Source organism: Apteryx rowi, unplaced genomic scaffold, assembly GCF_003343035.1.
Source record: "Apteryx rowi isolate R43461 unplaced genomic scaffold, aptRow1 scaffold_16, whole genome shotgun sequence".
Lineage (NCBI taxonomy): Eukaryota > Metazoa > Chordata > Aves > Apterygiformes > Apterygidae > Apteryx > Apteryx rowi.
In genome coordinates, this window is record NW_020447863.1 from 4,183,716 (window position 1) to 4,203,485 (window position 19,770).

Genomic DNA, 19,770 nt, shown 5'->3' on the forward strand with positions numbered 1-19,770 from the left:
TGCACAAATGCCTTAAGCATAGGTATGAAAATACTTGGGCAAACCAGGTATAAAACTCATGATGGAGGAAAATGTACAGGGTTGGCTTAATTTACCTGAGATTCAGAATCAATATTTTGCAATGATACCTGGGGAAATTTTGCTTTTAATTGCTGAAAGCAGACCTCAACTTCCCTTGGCAGAAGACTTAAATGATCCTTTGCATTTACGATTGCCTCACTGGGTGCAGTGCAAGATGGAGGCCACACTGTGATCCTGCTAAATATCATCCTTGCAAGTTGGCCAAACAACATTGTGCAAGTTCTGCAGCACTCCGGGTTCATTTCTTTGTTCTCATTGCTGGAGTCCCCTTTGGTGAAACTGTACCCAACTAAATTCACACTGGAACTGCAGATCGTAAAGCCAGGAAGCAAAGATAGCCTCCTTTTCCAAATCAAAATGACGGAAGTATTTGAGCTTTGCTTGATGCTACTTACCATCAGAGAGAGAGAACAAGAGACTGTCTTTCTGTGTAGCTGTTTGAGTCACCATTACACCAATAGCAAGGGCAAAAAGGTAAGCTAACAGGAAGAATCACAGTACCTCACACATCAACACACTTGAGGGGAAAAAAGAAAGGGAAGAAGTCACAAGCCAGCAAGATAAAAAGAACACCTCTTCTAGTCTACATCATCGAACACGGTACTTTATGTGCTAGGTGTTCAGGCATACTTCTTGCTGGGTCCTGTTGGGTATCGACAGCCCAACAGGGATTTTAAAACAGACCATGGTATTCCCAAGACAAAAGGAAAATATGGAACCTCTGAGATGGATAAAGTCCTGGAGAGACAGAGCAACTCCCACCCTTCACCCCCAAACCTGTACAAAAGGGACAGCCACCTCTGAGATGTCATTATGAAATGATGTGCTACCTATATCTGCTCTTGGCATTTTTCTAATGAGTAGTCAACTTGTGTTAACAGGCTGCATCTACCTGTGGGCATTCAATTAAAATGTAAATTGCTTTGAACAACCATGTGAGGGACCAGCAGAAACCAGTCAGGGCCTGGAGAGAGGCAGAGGTCTTTAGAGGTTGGAAGATCATGTGTAACTTTAAAAAGATGAAAGTGGTCAATCCTGTAACAGTGTTTAGCTCTGGTGCACACATTGCATGAACTGTCTCTGCCACAGCCATCACATCTGGAATACCTTCTCCCATCCAGAACTCATACTTTATACCTATGTTTAAATCATTTCTTTGGTCCAGCTACAACTATAACCTATTACCACGTAGAATCGGAAAACCTCAAAAGCAACAAAATACAAGAAGTTTCACTCAGCCTGACTCAGGCGTAACTACTTACCAGGTTCCTACAAATTTAGCATTTGACTGCTGCTGTAATTGCTATTTTAAGACTCTTCCTAAGAAAAGCTGAAGACAGGCCATTGGAAAATACACAGGAATAAACAAATACAAAGGTTATTTTAACCACGTCCTGCATCAGTAGCCTCTGAGCACTGGAGGGAAAGGTGCGTGTGCCAGGCTCTCGATGCCCTGAACAGCCGCAGCTTGCTGACTCCCCAGCTGGCCTGCTGGACCGTGCGGTGCCTGTGCTGTGTGTGCGCTTAGTGCAGCCCCTTTTGTACGTGACATTGGTGCACCTCTGGCTGGAATAGAAGAGGTGGGCGAGGATTTCAAATGCAGGGAGTTTGGCCTTTGGATTTGTCAAGAGGCAAAGTTCATTCACAGCAAATAAAACTGTTTTAAAATAGGGTCTCTGTGCTGCCCACAAAAATAAACCTGAGTGCTGTCTGCCTCACCGGTACCCGTCCAGCGAGGGCCTTGCACATTCATTGACYGAGCTGCACTCTCTGCAGGGAGAGCGAGCAACTGCCCCATTTGCCACCTCCTCCATTCGCACCACCAAGGAAGCTGCACCAATGGTTTGCTCTGAAGACCCCTCGCTCAGTGCAGTCGCTCAGTTCAAGAGGCTGAGAGGTTTAAACGTTGTACGAAACAGAGGGTCTGAAAGACAACGCTGGGCAAACTGAACAAACCCAGAAACTCACCTCCAGAAACAACAAAGCAAGGAAAATGCTAAACAGAAAACAAAAATCACAAAAATAAGAATGAAACAATGGGCTAAAATTAAAACGCAGTAACATATGTTAAACAAATATTTTGTTTTAAACCAAACACTGCAACCATGGCATCCTAGCTTTTAACCCTGAAAATCACAAAACAGAAAGGCCCATTCAGGATAGAGTTCACCAGGTGAAAAAGCAAACTGTGGTCAGACCAATCCATTTGTGCAAGTGCCTTCGGTGGAGCAGAAGACAAACCACAGAAGTCCTGGGAGACTGATGAAGCGGAAGCTACAAACTGAGTGCAGGTAGATTATTATAATAAAGCACTTTGAGTCAGCTACAAGATACATGATACCTTGACTCCGTTGTAATAATCAATACATTATTAAAACAGATCTCCATGTCACAGTAGCATTTCACCACCAAACAATTCTTGGCTCACGTAGCAGCCTATTGCACGTGTAAATGTGAAGGTATCACTTCATGCCGTCCAAGCGGGCTGACACACTAAGTCATCAATCAGTTTTTAAGCCTAGGAAACTGCATTTTGCAATTGATGCAATAAATTGAACGTTTCCTGGAGCTCAGCTTGAATAGAGGCTCAAACGCCACAGAAGAGCGAAAGAACCTCCAAAGACAAACTGGAGGTGCAGGCACATACAAACCAAGAGTGCACACTGCATGCACGCAGGAAAAATGACAGAGGTGGAGAAGCAGACACGCTACAGAGTATGAGATGGACTGAACCAAGCTGAAAGCAGGATTAGAGGAAGATAAATTCTCTCAGTCCTTGATATATAACAAGGAAAAGAAGCAGAACAGCAAGCGCAGCATCTCACTCTTCAAACAGAACAACTACTGCTACGACTTTTCACCAAACCCAGCCCCCTGACGGCTTCATCACCTCTGCAAGAGGTGGACAAACATCCTGGGAACATGAACATCATTACCGAGAAAATGCAAGTCATGGTGCCTGCGGYTTCCTCCTGACCCTTGAAAGACTGATTTTGATTGACACAAGGCAAAAAAATGCGATGTTTTCACAACATTGACGTGTCATAGATGTTGTGGTCAGAATTAGTTTTTGCACATTTTGAAAATAAAATTTAATCACAAAACAAAAAAAATATATTATTTCTTAAGACAAAAATATAAACCAATGGAGTAGATCCCCAAAAGGATTTGCAGCAGCACCTAGGTAGCTTAGTCCAAGTTTTTCACTGTCCTTGCTCACCACCCACCTAGCGGTGCCCAAACTCTGCAGGCACTTGCCTTTTTGATGTCCCCATCATCAGCCTTATTGTACCAGTATAGCTAAGGGATAAGTGCCGCAAACCTAAAAACTGTAGCTGCTAATTCTCATTATGGACAAATCTATATATTAAACAAATCACTTTGGCACCCGTTCATTAAATACCTTTCGGATCATCAGCCAGCAATCCATCCATGCATCTATTTATCCCTCTCAAAACACCTAACTTCTTCCCTGCCTTCCCCTTCATGTCATTATCCATTTGGTCACCAACCTACTGACCTTTTGCATTTTCTTCCAAGCTAATGCCCCCTCCGGGCCTTGCCAGTGCCCTTGAAAGCATCTCCGATGCCACAAAGCGGAGCCAACTAGAGGTAATGTGGCAGTAGTTAAATTACGGCCTCCCATATTGCACACACAATGTTGCCACTGTGAGTAAATGTGGAAGCAATTGACTGCGCTTTCAAATGGATTCATTTGTAAGCCTAATTACCTGTCTGTACAAATGAGGCAGGTAGGGATCTGGGCAGACACAATCTGAGGCACAATAAGAAGAAATCCACAATTTTGTACTCACTTTCAAATGTGCTTATAAAACTGGACCTGCGATATTGAAAACCAGGTGAAAGCCTGGCGAGAAATCATGGAATAAGGTTCTTTTTAGTTACTAACAGTGTGGTGTGAAGCCTTGGCTCTTTTAAAGTGGATTTTCTGATTTCTAAGCAATCCTCATATGCACTATATTTTCATTAAAAAAGAAGAAGAAACTAAGCATCATTATCTTGCATTTTAAAATAACAATACCAGGAAATTCATCAAAGAAAAAGAGCAAATATCCTCATACGAGTTCTTTTTGAGACTGGATAGGAAATCCTTGCAAGAAAAGGATTGTATTTAAAACCAGCAAACGGACATGGCATAAATAGGAGCTGATTAAAGCAATAATTGCAAAATACAATGGTAAAATAATAAAATAGCTGCCAAATTAATATTATTCTTTTTCCTCCACGTATAATGAACCGGCTCCATTTGGCCCATTGTCTTTGATGATGTTTTATTAAAGTCCCACTAACGAAGGTCTCATGAGATTGATTCACACTGAAGGACCAAACAGGGATCTTGCAGCATTCCAGATAGTTTGGAGTAAAACAGAGCAAGCAAGCTTCCTTTTCTAGGCTGCTTCTTCCCCAGCCCCTGGGGTCTTCCCTACTAGAGGCTGTTGCAAAATACCAGTAGCTCTCAGCAAAATGCAGGACTAAATTTTTTAATGCCAGTAATCCTTGTGCTAAAACTCCTAAAAAGCTATATGAACCTTCCAAAGAACGTTTATCAATAAATCAATCCAAGGTAGGCACATCTCAAACACAGGACCCATAATCCCACACGGGCAGGACTTGCACTGACCTCAGCAATATCTGGACAAGTATTTCTACCTACATATAAATGCTTCACATCAGTTTAGATGAAAAAATGGGCACCAAAGGAATATTTTTGAGGGATTCTTCCAAAATGGTATCACAGAATCTATGCACATGTCCATATCCATGCATTGAAAATGCAAATTGATGTTTCTAAGTGCAAACCAGTGACTGTTCACATACACAATGTTTTTCATCCCAATACACTTTCAGAGAGCAAAGAAAGAACATCCAAGCCATTTTTTCAGTCTGACGTTTAGGAGGATGCCTTTATGCTTAAATTCTCTAAGCAGAGATTATTAAACATTAGTCAATATGTTATACGCACACATACCTCTCAAAATTAAAAATCCAAAGTGAAATGTTGACACTTCACCTGGTGAAATCTATCCTAGGACACCTCAAAAAAATCCTTCTAAAATACAGTTATTCATAGCAAGGCAAAAGATGAGACATTACAAACGAAAACAAACTAAAAAAAAGGACTTAATTAAATACATGGTTAAGTGATCAGAGTACTTGTCAACCTAAAGCCCAGTCAGTAACAGAGACGGTATAAAAGGGCTCACAGAGTACTACGGGATGCTGCAGCTGAACAGACATATGCCAACACTGAAAAACAGAAACAAAAGTTCCCAAATAATAAAATATAATGCTTACGCGGCTATGGAAATGTTAGCTGCAGACATGGGGCTGACTTCTGCTACTTCCTTGGCCTTTTGCAGAGCAAGCTTTTGATTCGTAGCTTCTTCCATCTCCTCCTCATCCTGTTGCAGAAAATCAAGACAAATCACAGCATGCATCACGTAAGGACAATAACTGGAACTCGTCAAAGACACGAGTGGCAGGCGACTGCCACTCTGTGCTGCAGAAACTGTGGAAACTCATCAAAATGAGGCAAAATTTCAGGACTTGTTTCAAGTCTCTTCCTGAGCTGGGCCCCTCCGCAGGGTGTTGCTGCCATCAGCAGCTGGTTGAGATGAGAAATGCAAGGTTCAGTCACGCACTCGGTGCATTTTACCGAGCACACCTGCCTCACCAGGCTCCCTTACCTCTCAGGGATTGCCTCTTATCGCTTCACATTTACCCAGGAGACTGCGAAACAACAGGGAGAGAACTGACACGAAGCACGATATTTCTGGGGTAGAGGAAGTCCTAATTATCTCAGAGACTTGCATGCATAAAAGCATTCAAAGGCCTGCATCATACTGAAACGTATGGGACACGGACTGCTAATGCCTTCTTGACTTCTTGCCAAAGTGGCTTTTTAAAACAATAAATCCAATAAACAGTCAAGGATCTGACGGATCCCACTCATACCAGTTTTACCCCAGATATTTTCACCGATTTCAGCTGCAACACTGTAGACATACAGGGTGAAAACAGAAAGGAGAAGCTGTATTAAAGTGTAGTCAGTAGATTAAAGTGTAGATCAGAAAGATGGGTATGTTCATGCCTTCTGCATACCCCACAGATCACATGTGGATTTTTAACCTCTGTTGGCATTACAAGTTCCCACAAAGTAGAACCGTGATTTATTTTCTCCTTCCTGGTGTACTTTCAAGAGAAATACCAATTAAATTCAAAATGGATCTTTATCAATGGGATGAGGGCAAAAGGCACAGAGGCAGCCTGGCTCAATTCCAGGAGTCATCTTGGTTAAACTTCCTTTCAACTCTCTAGTGAGTCAAATTCCATAGTAAAATCATGGCAGGATAAATACAGGCACTGTAATGGCAAGGTCAGCATCCCTGTCCAGGGAATAAGCACACCGAGAGCAGGCGCAAGGTCTTCCCTCAAACTTCATGAAATGCCATGGATCTACCTCCGCTCTTCAAAGGTAACACAGTGGAAGAGTTATGCTTAAAATAATCAAAGTGGACAATAAGACAACTAACTCTATATAGGAAGTCATATAGATTTATCCATCCTGAATACCATCGGCACAAATAGTTCCTTGCTCTGAATTTGGTGTTATTTGCTTAAATTGAATTCATCCTGAAACTGTTTTCCTTTTCTCCTTTTGAAGGAAAAAGACTTGATGTGAAATTAATTAAAAAATAAATCTGCTGCCATGAAAATTTCAAACTTACTTTTTTCCTTTTCAGATATTAGCAAATCTGTAACAAGTAAATTCCCACTGCTGTGAATAAAGAAGGAATTTGAGACAGGCTAGGAAAAAAAAGCCCTGCTGAAAAACTATACAAAGTCAGTATTCAATACTTCTCAACCACCAACTTCTAGTAAATTTATCAACAGCTTGGAAGCTTACTGTAAACCAAGGGTATCTGCAGAATATGAATCTTCTGCAGAATAAATTCCCCAATACACTAATTTTAAGACGATTTTGAATGTTGTCCTTTCATTCAGAAGGCCTCTTCAATTTTTTCTTTTCTTGAGGACTCTCTAACAGAGTTCAAATCATGTATGTTCAAATGTTGATGATTTTTTTTCTGTGCACCTCAAACGCTGGGTGTAGGTTTTTCCATCCTTTTAAAATTTCTAGCTTCTACTCCAGTCTCACCAGGGCATCAGTGAGTTCTGCTGGATTTGGAAGCTCAGAGTAACAGCAAAAAACAGCCATTGTCTTTAGAAACGCAGCAATCCGTAACTCATAGCAAGTACGGCATTTAGCTGTATGCATTTAGATGAATGCTTAATAATATTTCTGTAGCTCCTCCCATCCAGCGATTTCAGCTCACTTTACAAATATTAATTAATTTTTTGCCAGATACCCACACTGTGAAGTCTCGCTGGGGCAGAGGCTCATTTTGGTCAGCGTTCGAAGCGCGCAGGTGTATGACAGTGCACAACTCAAGGAAGCGTGGAGCCGCGACAGCAATATAAATTCCAGCTCCCGCCAATACCGCAGCTCTGGGAGCGCGATTATCACCTTCGTTGTATAGATGCAAGTGCAGAAAAGGCCCTACCTATAAAGACGTATATCTCTTATGTTCCCTTTCTGTTTCCAGGGCTCTAAATTTTCACCTATAGCACACGGTTTATCTCACAGTAATGCCCGTCTTTGGTGTTACCCATAATTATGTGCATAGTTAACATCAACTGTTCAATATTGAGTTCACCCAATTAAAGCTCTCTCCATTGGGAAGCAGGAAAAGAAATTTTTATAGCTGTTAGATTTCGTTGTTTTGCCTGCGCACTTCAACAGTTCTGAGGATTTCTGGACTAATTTTACATAAAATTCACACATCCCTCCTATTCCGCTTCATGTGCTTTTATACACTGCTTTCTTGGTGATTGCTGGCAGTATCCAGAGATCAGAGGACACACACTGCTCTCAGCAGGCACTGTAGGATATTTAGGAAGACCTAGGGTTTTCCCTGGTCACCCTGAGATGATTTACATGATGGTTTAACCAGGATAGAGAACAAGCTGCTGTTCGGCATCAGAGACGTCATAGGACTGTCAGGGGAGAGATTTCAAAAGCAAACTTTTGGGACAGTTTTAGATTCCCTTCTGAATAAGCAGACAGGGAGGAAAAAAACGTCAGTAGATGGAAAAAATGGGAGAGTTTTTCCAAAGGCTTGAAATCCAAAGTGATTCAGGAAGATCTAAGAAACCACTAGAAGCAAAGTTGGGAGAGTTTAACTCATTCATAAGTTTGTGCTAGCACAGAAGGGCGGAAGAGAGAGACCTGGGGAAGGAGGAAGGAAGAGGTAGAGGCTGAAGAATAGGTTCTTTATATATATTCAAAGCAAAGAAGGTTTTTTTGCCTTTTTTCCCATCAAAATGAGTCATTCCAAAGTACTGGTGAGTTTTATAACAGATGCAAGATGATCAAGGTTAAATTAAATATAGTTACAGTTCTAATACTTCCTGTTATGGGTCACAAGGTCCAGCTAAAACTACCAAGAAATGTTCAAACGCTATGATAAATTAAGTCCCATTCTATATCCAAAACTGGAAATGCTGGTTGAAATGCTTCAGACACGAAGGTTAGCTGGAAAGCTTTCCGTCTTTCCAAAATAGAAGCAGTTGCAGGCTGCTTATAGTTTTCCCACATTATATGCAGCGCTGATCTTGATTAGTTTTACAGCCTAAATGTCAAGAAAGTCTCCTGAGATTGACTGACTCCAGAGTAACTTAATTATATCCCTGGACCATTTTTGATTTTGCATGATCATATTTACTTAGTAATAAATCCCTCAATTCATCAGGTATGCTATATAATTGAATTACTTTTATCTTTTTTCCTCTTCTTTTGAAAGCCCCAGTGATTTTGCGGGGGGGATCATAAAGAAAATGAAAGCAAAAAAGAGTTTCACAAGAAGCTTTATGATTTGGCAATGCTGCTGAATCCATCAATATTTAATTATACTTTATAAACATTAACCGTCAGGTTTCTAACCATCCCAGGCAGCTGCTGAAATATTCAGAAAGAAGCATTAAAAGGATTAAGAAGTAGGATGAGCTTCATTCTCCACGAACTGCGCTGGGCCTGATCCCTCAGCACGTGGAAGGGTCACCCATGAATCTCCTGCTAAGGAGGGCTAAGACGACATGTGCCTCCAGCTGGAGATTTCTGCAGCCTCTAGAAAGCGCAGAAAGAGCTGAGATGCTGTAGGGGAAAACCTTGCCCAGCAGAGCTAGGGTCAGCCCCTAAGTGCAGCGCTGAGCTGAATTACGACGGAGGAGGGATGCAGAATGGGCGATCTGACAGACATGGGGACATTCGTACCACCCCGGAACAGGTAGCTGGTTTGGTCTTCAAGCATCAGCGGCCGGTGTGGGAGAGGAAACGAGAAATTTCTGAGTCGCTCTGAACTGCCACAGCAGCTGCGTTGCGTCTCTACGAACTACCGCGCTTAACCGCAGCTCTAGAAAGAGAGAGCATTGCTGCCAGCCGCTGAACAAGCACGATTAGCGCCCCTCTTGCCCTGTAAGGAGTAGACAAGCTGAAGTTCGTGAAATATGAATGCTAAGATGGACACAGCGCTCCTTTTAAAACTAACAGGTCACCACGAGTTATAACAATTGGCCAAGCATAACAACCAGGGGTGAATATTTTTTATCTGCTCGGCGAGAGCAAGCTAGCAATGTGCAAACAAAATCTGATGCTGCCTCATAAACATGACATATTCTACAACGAGAAATCAAAAGCCTGTAATAACATGAATAGAAACTGCAGCATTTGGGATTCTTCCTGCACAGTATTTAGGTTATACATTTTTCCTCCGTAAGGAATGCTCCAGTATAAATCTGAGCATACAGTAAAGCTGCATCAGTGTCATTGCCAGCTCTTGTCAGAACCTGGCTTTCCGCCCGTGCTTTGGCTGGTGTCTCAGATTTCTCTTGCACCTGGTGAGAGGCAGGAAGGTTTTAACATCTTGACTGAAAATCCACAATAGCCTCTTCAAGTTGTTTTCCATGGGGTTGATTGGAGAATTTTAATTCTTTGATTCATCCCGAAACTCAGCAAGGTACAAAACATTAGCATGAAACAGCAAAAGCGGCAATACGACACCTGCATTTCCCCTCTCCTAAGCCTCAAATATATTACTGAATCAGCCAAAACCCTTTAGATGTTTTGCCTCTGCTCTTGAAAGCAGCAAATACTAGGAATGCCGGCGCACTTGCACACAGTAGCAACATGAAGAATGCCCCCTCCCCGCTCTGTAATAAAAGGAAGCTAAAGAATACGAGACGGTTCACGGAAACAAGCCTCTATAATGAAGCCAAAGTGAATGAGAGTAAACTTCCAAGCCCTCAACAAAGGACTCAGCAATGCAAATTGGTAAACAGATACCACATGAACAGACTCTTTAGGAAACCAGGGTGTTTGGAGGCGGGTAAGTCACGCTGCAGATCCAGCAGCTGTGGTCTAAGCTTGGGTGCATTTGGGGAGGTGATGGGGGGGATGTAAGAAATCTCAGTCTCTCTGGGAGAAGGGAGACGATATGTTACAGCACTTGGTGAAGTTTGAAAAAACAGAAATCTTACACATACCTTGGTCAGCTCTTGTGCATTTGCAAGGTTGTCAACAGCAATAGCCAAGAAGACATTCAAGAGTGTATCTTTAGAGGAGCAGCTAAGGAAAAATCTTCACACAGCAAATACACTAAATAATTCCTCCTATGCTGCCAGGACCCTTCTTTCCCCACTTACAGTCTTCAGCATATTATGGACTGACCCCTTGCACCACTGTTTCATCTTCTTCATTTATAATTCACTCAGTTCTGCCAGGACCTAACTCTACAGCATAACAGGTATTGGACATTTGTCTCTTCACCAACACACGTCCTGGTGGGGATATATTCACATGCTGAACAGATGGGCTTTATAGCACTATAGGTGCAATTGATACAGGATCCCATGGTGGCATTAAGACATGCAAAAGCCCCTGCTCCATCACTCCAGAAAATCCATACCAATGTCCATACACACACACAAGATTTTTGCCTTCTGCTTTCCCCTCTTACTTAGAGGGCAACCAGCAGCTCCTGGGAAATTGGTCATTTTAAAGACAACATTTCCATAATATAAATATATAGCTATATAAAGGGACTCGTTATCATGAAAAAGTTAAACTTATGTCATTGCTGTGCTACACACCAGTGGGAGGAAACTCTCATGACTTATCACATTGAAGTCAATACAACAATTAGATCACTGCTGACATCCTCCCTCCTGAATCCTGCAGTATCACGCAGGGCATGACTACAGAAGAGCCTGTTAGCAGGGCTCTCCGCTTGAGCTAACGAGTTTTGCTGGGAAACAGGCTGTTAGGCCAGGCCAAATTGCATGCTAGCCCAGCTATACGTCCGCCAATGCCCATGCTAGCCTGGATCTCTCTGCATAACTGCATTATATTATTAAGACATAAGATTTCCCTACAATTATTAGTTCATCTATTATTTTCATTCTTGGCCCTTAATGATTTCAGCTATTACTTGTCCCTTCATATATCTTATAGTTGCTATTCCAACCATGYGTCTGCAAAACAGCCCAAAGATAATTATAAATCAGATAGCTCTGCATACAAAAGGAGAGTGTGCAAAGCAAATTCATGTCTAAACTACTGTCCAAGAGAATGTATTTAGTTCTTGTACATTACCTGGTGATCGAAGATTCGCTCGCTCCACCATTGCTGTGGAAAGATATGCTAAATATGAACATACATGATAATGAATGTGATCTTGCATATATTTATTCTCTGGCCTTTATAGCAATGTATGATGTTCACTAGAGCAAAGCAAAACATGAGTTTGGGACCAGACATAGCTCTCAGTAAGCCAAGTGAAATGACTGCAGGAGTTATAGGGCAGATAACTCACCCAAAAGAAAATAACTAGAGGTGTCCTCTGTTTTGGTCTGAGTTGGAAATGAGGTACAAAACAATGCTGCAGTGGCAGCATGCTGGAGAGAGCAAGGCAATCCACTCAAGTGAGGAGGAGCGAGCTAGCAGGACACTGTTAAACCCACGAGAAGATTTTGAGACACCTTGGCCCAGGTGCCTCTCTGACTGCTTTCCATTTCTCAGAAAACTGCTCAGGGGAGGCATCTGAGGTTTCTCATTAAACAAGAGGACCCAGGAGCGGTGCCAGGCTGATTCATCGACTCTGGGCTAGTCACGCCAATCGTCTCTGACAGACAGGAGCATGTCCAACGATCTCCAGGCAGAGCGCTGTCTCGGGAGCCACCACCCACCACCAGCTCAGCTTCTTGAGACTCTTACCAGGAAAGGCAGGGACCAAGATTTGCCCAAACTATCAGCTCAAGGCCTCTTTGCTTTTCCTCTCAAGAGCTTTCAAACATAATTTGATCAAGAATTTTAGAACCAGACATCCATGTCTCTAATTCCCATTGAAATGAATGTCTCCAGAGCCCAAATAATTATCAAAACTGGAGCCTTTGCTCATGACACTGGAAAGTGTGAGTTATATTTGACCAGGGAGCTACAGGACGAGAGAGTTTAGGATCTGTCAGCATCCTGGCTGTCAAGTCCTGCAGGGGCTGAGACCCAGGGGGCTCCTGGCGTTTCTGCAGGCAGAGGCCAGGTCATCACGTTTCCTCCCTGAGTAATGCGGGATGGAGGATTTTGTGTGCAGATGATTGCTCTGGGTCTGAAAGAGGTTTGAAATGTAACCCCCATCGATTGCTCCTTCCTCCTTTCAGGCAGGACAGCAAGGAACATAGGTGGGAGCACGTCATTCCTGTTGGGCCAGCAAATAACTAGCAAAAGGGAAAGAAAACGATGCTGAAACAATGATTTTCCACCCACCCTGCTGTCTCCTGAATGACTGACTGAAGTAAGAGCTCCGTCAACTTTTCATTTACAAAGATATTAATTTCTTCATTTCCTTTTAACYGCCAGTTGGAACAGGGGGCTCTAATTTCCCGGGTCAGAGCAGTAGGCATGGAGGCTGAGCCACCACGGCCTGCAGGCGCTGCCGTAGTCGCAGGCGATGACGGCTGTTTGGGTTTCTTCCTCTGGGGTGCTTCCAGTATGTTAGAAATGCTTCCAAGCCTCCCGCTCAGGGAATAAATGTCTCACTAATAAAACTATCTTCCTACCGCTGCCTCCTACACACCCATGCTGAAAATGTCTCATGTAACATAATCAACCACTGGAAATATATATATTTTTAACAGGCCAGGCTGTTTTGACTCATCTCCCAGCAGACGTAATCTGGTAGAACTGGGTTTTTCTGCCCAAGAAAGGTCCCTTAGCCCCTTTCCCAGAACTCAGGGATTCCCCAAACATCATCCGAACTCCAGCCTCTGGTCCAGGCTTCATAACCTAGACAGACTGATGGACCTTGCTGGCTAGCTGAGCCTGGTAGCCCGCTGTTAGTACGGCTCTCCCACGCTGCAGCTAAAGGCAAAAGGCAGCCAGGGCCTTGTTTGGGAAGGCTGGCACTTTCTAAGCATTTACTGCATTTCATTTCAGGCTCTTCTGCAGGGTTTGGGGTTTTTTTTTTGGAGGGAGGGGTGTCTCTTTTTCCCCCCCAACAGATGTATCAACTTACAGGATAACAATGAACACAGACATGGTGTAATTTCCTAGAAAATGGGCCAAATCCTGCTGTCACTCTAATCACACTACTTTCATCAAACCATTTAAGACACTGAGATCTGGCTCCACACAGACTCTGTGGAACTGGAAATGTAATATAAGAGACTTCCTTCTTATAAAAACAAAGCTTCTGGATTTTTTCCTTGCGAAGTCACTTGAAAATGTAAACTGATTCAAAGAAGCAACTGAGTTGCAATAAGAAGCAGGGGAAGACAGCAGCCACCCACGTATCTTTTTTTATGAAGAGGAACAATTAAAAAGCCCCAAGCAGCGCTGGGAGAGGAAAGGAATCCCTCACGCTTAAAAAGGGCAGGTTTTGCAAGCTGACCCAAAATCACTAATGCTGCTTCTCTAACAAAAAGATTTGATCCAGTCCGTCTCAGTTCTTAAAAGTGAACTCACCAAATGCCTATGTTAAAAACCTGAAAATAAAACCACTCCCAACAGAGGAGCTGAAATGCCTTTTGCTTGGCTGCTGCTCTGCCTTCCAGATGGGGCTTAGGAAACCGATTTCAATGTTAGTGATGTGAGAAAACAAAAATGAAAAGGTCCATGTAAGAAACTAAGCTGCACTGAAGGTCTGTGTAGAGAGGACTGGTGGCGATTCCACACTTGACACCTGAAAAAAATCCATTGTGTAAAAAACTCACATTTTTAAAGCTTTTTTGAGGGTTCTGCAAGGTGGGGGAGTGATCTTTGTGAAAGGTAGACCGACTATAATGTTTAAGTCCCAAGTTAGAGCAGAAAAGACGGTTCACATGATAGCTAATTGACAATCCAGCCAGTGCAGGATGCTCTCTATAGGGTATCCTATATCCAGGCTATAGGGTTCTCCCTGGGAAGGCAGACCTCAGGCTAACACACACATCTCACCCGCCGTACACTTGCCTTTTCCCAACATTACTGTGACACTGCAGCAGCAGTGCTGCTAATGACTATTTTACTTTCTGCAAAAATGCAGAACTGTGGTTCTTCTGGCAAACTAGAATTTATTTTCAAACATTCAGACATTATATTTTGACAGCTAAAGTTAACACGAGCCACTGGCGAGTTACACGGTTCAGCTCACCCTCAGCATAAACGCCCTCAGCATCAAAACTGCGGCCAGGGAAACGCAGCGGTAGCAATGACCTTACTGAAATACTGTTTGAAATATCAGCCCAGGCATTAGTGGGTTTATTGCTGCTATTCCCACAGTAAACAAAGAGCAAAAAGACTCAGCCCTGGTCTTTGCAGGCACTCTCCAACCTCGTCCTCTCCTGCCGGGAGCCTCAGGAGGCTTAAAGGCAAATACGGCTTCATGCGATGCAGAGGTGCACCCCCAAATTCTCTGAAATCGCACTGGGGCTCTCAGACTGACCGGTTTCTCTAAAGGAAACCCGGTCCAAATCTCTGAGTCTCCTACAAGGATGTAAATCTCCACGGATTAGCTTCAGGTTTATAACAAGCAGCAGGTGAAGAAGTTCTCTCTGATCAGTTTGCTCCATTACAAAATGGTTTCTCTTCTTTTCTTTCCCCCCGTGCCCCGAGGCTCAGCATGGCTACACCGAAGGTCTGCCACCAGCAGCGGGAGGGGGAATGAGAACGGCAGGCAGCGAGGGCTGTCCTGCACAAGCTGCGACTGAGCCTCTAGGTGAAGGGCTCAGGAGTCCACGATYGCATTGACTGCCAAGCACTCAAAGGGGAAATAAAGAAAACCAGTGCAAATAATAAATACTGAAAGAGCTAGTTCACTAAAATGTCTTTAAAAATGCACTCCCCCAGGCATAGCCTTCCTACGAACCCATCTACCAGCTAAAGCGGAACTCTGATTGACGCATGGTTTTGCTCTGCAGCATGAGGTCCTCTGTACATGCAAAATGACACTGGCGGGGTTTGCTCAGCCCATCCGACCAGTCAATCATGGCAAAGTGCTTCATATAGCGACCATTATTTTATACTAACCCTTTCACCATCTGGTCTGCCCTCTGTCTTGATGAAATATTTCACAGATAAATGACATCAAATTAGAAAAAATATTGCTATAGAAGATTTCAAGGCTTTGCCTTATGGTGTTTGCATACAGCCAGAGATGGCAGGGAGGTGGGAAGGGTCCACTGATGTTTCAGATGCATTTCAAGAGGAGTGAAAGCAAATTGCTATAGAGAAGCAGGTATGGGGGCAAGTCTTCTTTCTTCCCGAGCAAGGGGATGGATGTGTACTCATGTTGTGTGTGAAGAAGACCACAGGAGTGACAAAGAACAGAAGAGAAAGGCTGGTCCAAAGTACAACCAAGGCCAGTCCTAGGGGTTACTCTAACTTACAGCAGCCTGACTTTGTATGGCTTTGCAAGGGTATTACACCCCCAGCGAGAGCACACCACACTCAAACACTCCTCACCTCCTCTGGCAGCCTCTTCCCCAAAACCAGCCCCCTCACTGGCTCTGGAGGAGGCTACACTGAGTGTCCAAGAAGGCACTGCCAGGGAAGCCACCTCCTTCCTCTCTTCAGCAGCAGGATGATGTTCGGGGGGAATGTGTGTACGGTTTTGGCTCACCACTTCGCTTCTGCCATGGCAAGCAGAAGCAAACACCAAATTCACTGCACTAGCAACAGCTAAAATGGGTCCTTATTCCCTCCTCTTGAGCATCCCCCTGCTCTTCCCCTTCTAATGAAACCTAATGGACAAGAGAGAAGTTCCCTCATTTAATAAAAGGGGCAAGAATGGATTTTATATCCTGTCCTTTAAAAATGTTGGATCTTAGTCACTCTAAGGTTGAAAGTCTCTCTCTCTCTCTCTCTCAGTCCTGCTGTCAGGCCTGCTTATAGCTTAATCTCATTTTCAAATGCCAAGCCCTGAGGATTTAGAGCTCTCCCTCCCATCCAGCTCTCCATTGACCCAGTTTTTAAAAGCTTCGTGTTTCTGGAATGGGGCATGTTGCCTGCCATGAGGTGGATGTCTGCGACTAGCTGCCAAACCAGTCCATGTGTCACACTTGCTATTGCTCTGACAGGCCACATTAACGGGGCAAACTCCACAGAGACACACTTCTGTGACAAGTACAATTTGCATGCTGTCTGCTCTGCTGTTCCTTGCCATGGTTCCTCAGGCTTCACGGACAGATTTCATGCAAAACAAAGGACCAGAGCCCTGCCTCACTGTCAGTGCATGCTTATGTCCCATGTCTTCTCATCTCAACCCCCAGCTGAAGGAATGAACAACTCTATGTGCAACTCTTCAGTACAAGTAGCGTTCCCCACTTACCCTTCCCCTTTCATAGGAGCTACCTAGCCAATGTTGCTAGCCCAATCAAGACTCCTAGGAAAAGAAGAAGACAAGGAACTGTAAGTGGCAGTAAGGTTCACACTGCTGAGAAACCCTACGGAGGGCTCGCAAGCAGAGCTGCAATACTCAGCAATATTATCCCTATTTTACAGAACAAACAAATCAGCTAAGTTGCCTCATATGCACAAGAGTTTTCAAGTTTCCATTTGTAAGGATGCTCAGTTTCACACCAGACAGCTTATCTCCGCAGCAAACGTCTCATCCTAACAATTTTCTACCTAGTTAACATAAGCAATGCTATACACTCATCCCAACAGCAGTCACCACCATGAAGCAGGGATAGAGTCATCACTACTGCTATGGTCTGCTGGCTCTCCTAATCGCACCCAGCCATTAACTCTGAGAATCTCTTTGCTTGTTTTTATATAAACGTATATAAAATACACCCTCCCTTTCAACTCCTTGCTCCACTTGACTTCTTTCTTGCCTTCTCACAGATGTCTGGGGACAAAGACATAGCACAGAGTCTGCTGCTGGGTCCCCAGCAGGCACCCAGGGACTTCTGGGGAAGGCAAGCTCCCAATTGCCTGTTTGACCTCATCAAATTTTCATGACAAAGAAGAACAAAATAACTTCACAGGTCTCATGTTTGGTCTTGGAACATCACCCAATACTTCCAGAGCCCAAAACCAAAGATCTAGAGTCAAGTTTTAAGCACTTATATAGAGACAACACAATTTAAGGCATTTCGATTATCAGTAGCTGGTTAAACTGTCACATAGACAAAGGGAGGGATCAAACACAGGCCTGATCTATACTCTAAACCAATTTCAACTCTTTGTTCCCTGTGACCAGGGCAAACTACTTGTGAACATATTCAAGGTATGGAGGTCCTGTTCTGACTTGATGCAAATCATTTTTCCCACAGCACAAATTAACTCACAATAGGATGTTCTTAATCTAAAATATAAACATTAAAATGAATGAAGACCATGTTCACATTGCAATCAGAAACATGTTGCTGATGCGGGCAACTTGCCTATGCCTGCTTTAACCCTGCTGGCTCCGGTTCTATAAGGAGTGAAGCCATAGCAATGATCTGGTTTTAAAAAGCATACTGAGGGAGAAGCATTCAAAATAAACTAGATATTTCTAGCAGTTCAGAGTTAGGGAGCATGTACCTGGATTAGAGAGGTAACAAGCGGTAACTTTTTAACTTGGCTAAAGTGCAGTTGAACGTGTCCATGTCCACATGCCTGGCCCTGCGACAGAATGAGTAATTTGGGTGTCCCTCTCCAGTGCCTGTTCCACCCTCTAGGCTGGTCACCTTTAAGTGCTGGGGAAGAGCACAGGGCACACTGTGCCACTAATGCAAACCAGCGTGCAAGGATACAGTTACCAAACAACGTCAGGACGATGAAGTAAATGGAGGATAACATTCCTGAGCGGACACCACCTTGCGATTCGATCCCGTGATACATCACCGCATTCCAGTCTTCCCCCGTCAGGATCTGCACAGTAACATTTGAGAGAGAAGGAGAAATGGTGACACAAAGGAAAAACAAATTAGAAAAGGCCTGGAGGACCTAGGTAGTTAGATACAATCCAGGACTGACCTATGGGGGAAAAAAGGATGAGCAAGTTGGTGTGTCAGACTGTGGTGCCGGACATCAGAGCCCCTAGGCTTGGATGGTCTCACCCTAAACTGGCTTCCCAGTTTTTGCACTTCCCTTATGCAGAGTATGGACATGCTCCAGGCCGTGCACTCTCAACGCACCCACAGAGTCTGGTGTCATCCAGCTCCGACATAGCCAAAGGAGTGCAACGACTCTTGGGCAGAAGAGTAGGAAAAATGGGCAACGCTGAGCTCAGCTAACACCTTTGAGGAAGCTGAGGGAGCCAGACTGGAGGAGGTGCCCAGCCTCAGGATCACCACTGCAGCACAGACGGGGGTTGTGCAACATCCATAAACACACGTGCTGCGCCAGGACTCCTCTGACATGAGGCAAATATGGCATGCCAGGAGGAGTGAGGGACTTCAGGACCACTGACAAGGGAGGAGAGTTACATCAGTTTCTGCCTGCTCTTGGTTATCTTCCTGATTGTAGATTCACACGCAGAAGCAGCAAAAGCAACATTACATTTGCATTCCCAGCAAAATTTCTCTCCCTCTCCATTTTTAGGTCATGCAAAGACAACCAAGTTTCGACAGCTCCATGCATGGCATTTCCTACAAACAAAAGAAAGCTGACTTCTGTGCTCAGTGCCCTGAACAGGATTCTCTAACTTCAACTCCTTTCACCTCCAGGGATAAAAAGGCCTTACCAAGCCCCTGTGCAAGCCCTACTTCTCCTTCCCTCCCCACAGATTAAAAGACAATATGCAGGTGGATATCTGAGCTTTGCAGAAAGACCTTCCACAGGCAAAGGACATACTCGCATAACTAACAATTGCAAACTTCAGACTACCCATCAGCTGCTGAGAGACAGAAAATTTCTTGCTGCAAGGACAATACCAATGATAGCAATGGGATGAGAGCAAGTATATACACAAGCGCATATAGTGCATATACAAACTTGTTTCCTAAATACTGAATCTGGTTTCAAATAATTCAGTGCAAGCCTGGAGCAACCCACATGATTGGACTTGCCTTGGATTTACACCAGAGTGACTGAGGCTATGGACCAGGCCATTAGACCTTCACCTCCGCATTAAATTACACAAGACTGTT

General features: G+C 43.8%; 1 protein-coding gene across 1 annotated transcript in view; it reads right to left on the bottom strand.

The window, feature by feature from the left end:
* CACNA1B (calcium voltage-gated channel subunit alpha1 B) overlaps positions 1-19,770 on the bottom strand; it is a 315,999-nt gene that overhangs the window by 98,717 nt on the left and 197,512 nt on the right. Inside the window, exons 17-19 of the mRNA XM_026059653.1 lie at positions 18,433-18,550; positions 10,705-10,772; positions 5,398-5,504 (exon numbers count right to left, since the gene is read on the bottom strand). Coding sequence (XP_025915438.1) covers positions 5,398-5,504; positions 10,705-10,772; positions 18,433-18,550 — 293 coding nt within the window. The remainder of the gene's footprint in view (positions 1-5,397; positions 5,505-10,704; positions 10,773-18,432; positions 18,551-19,770) is intronic.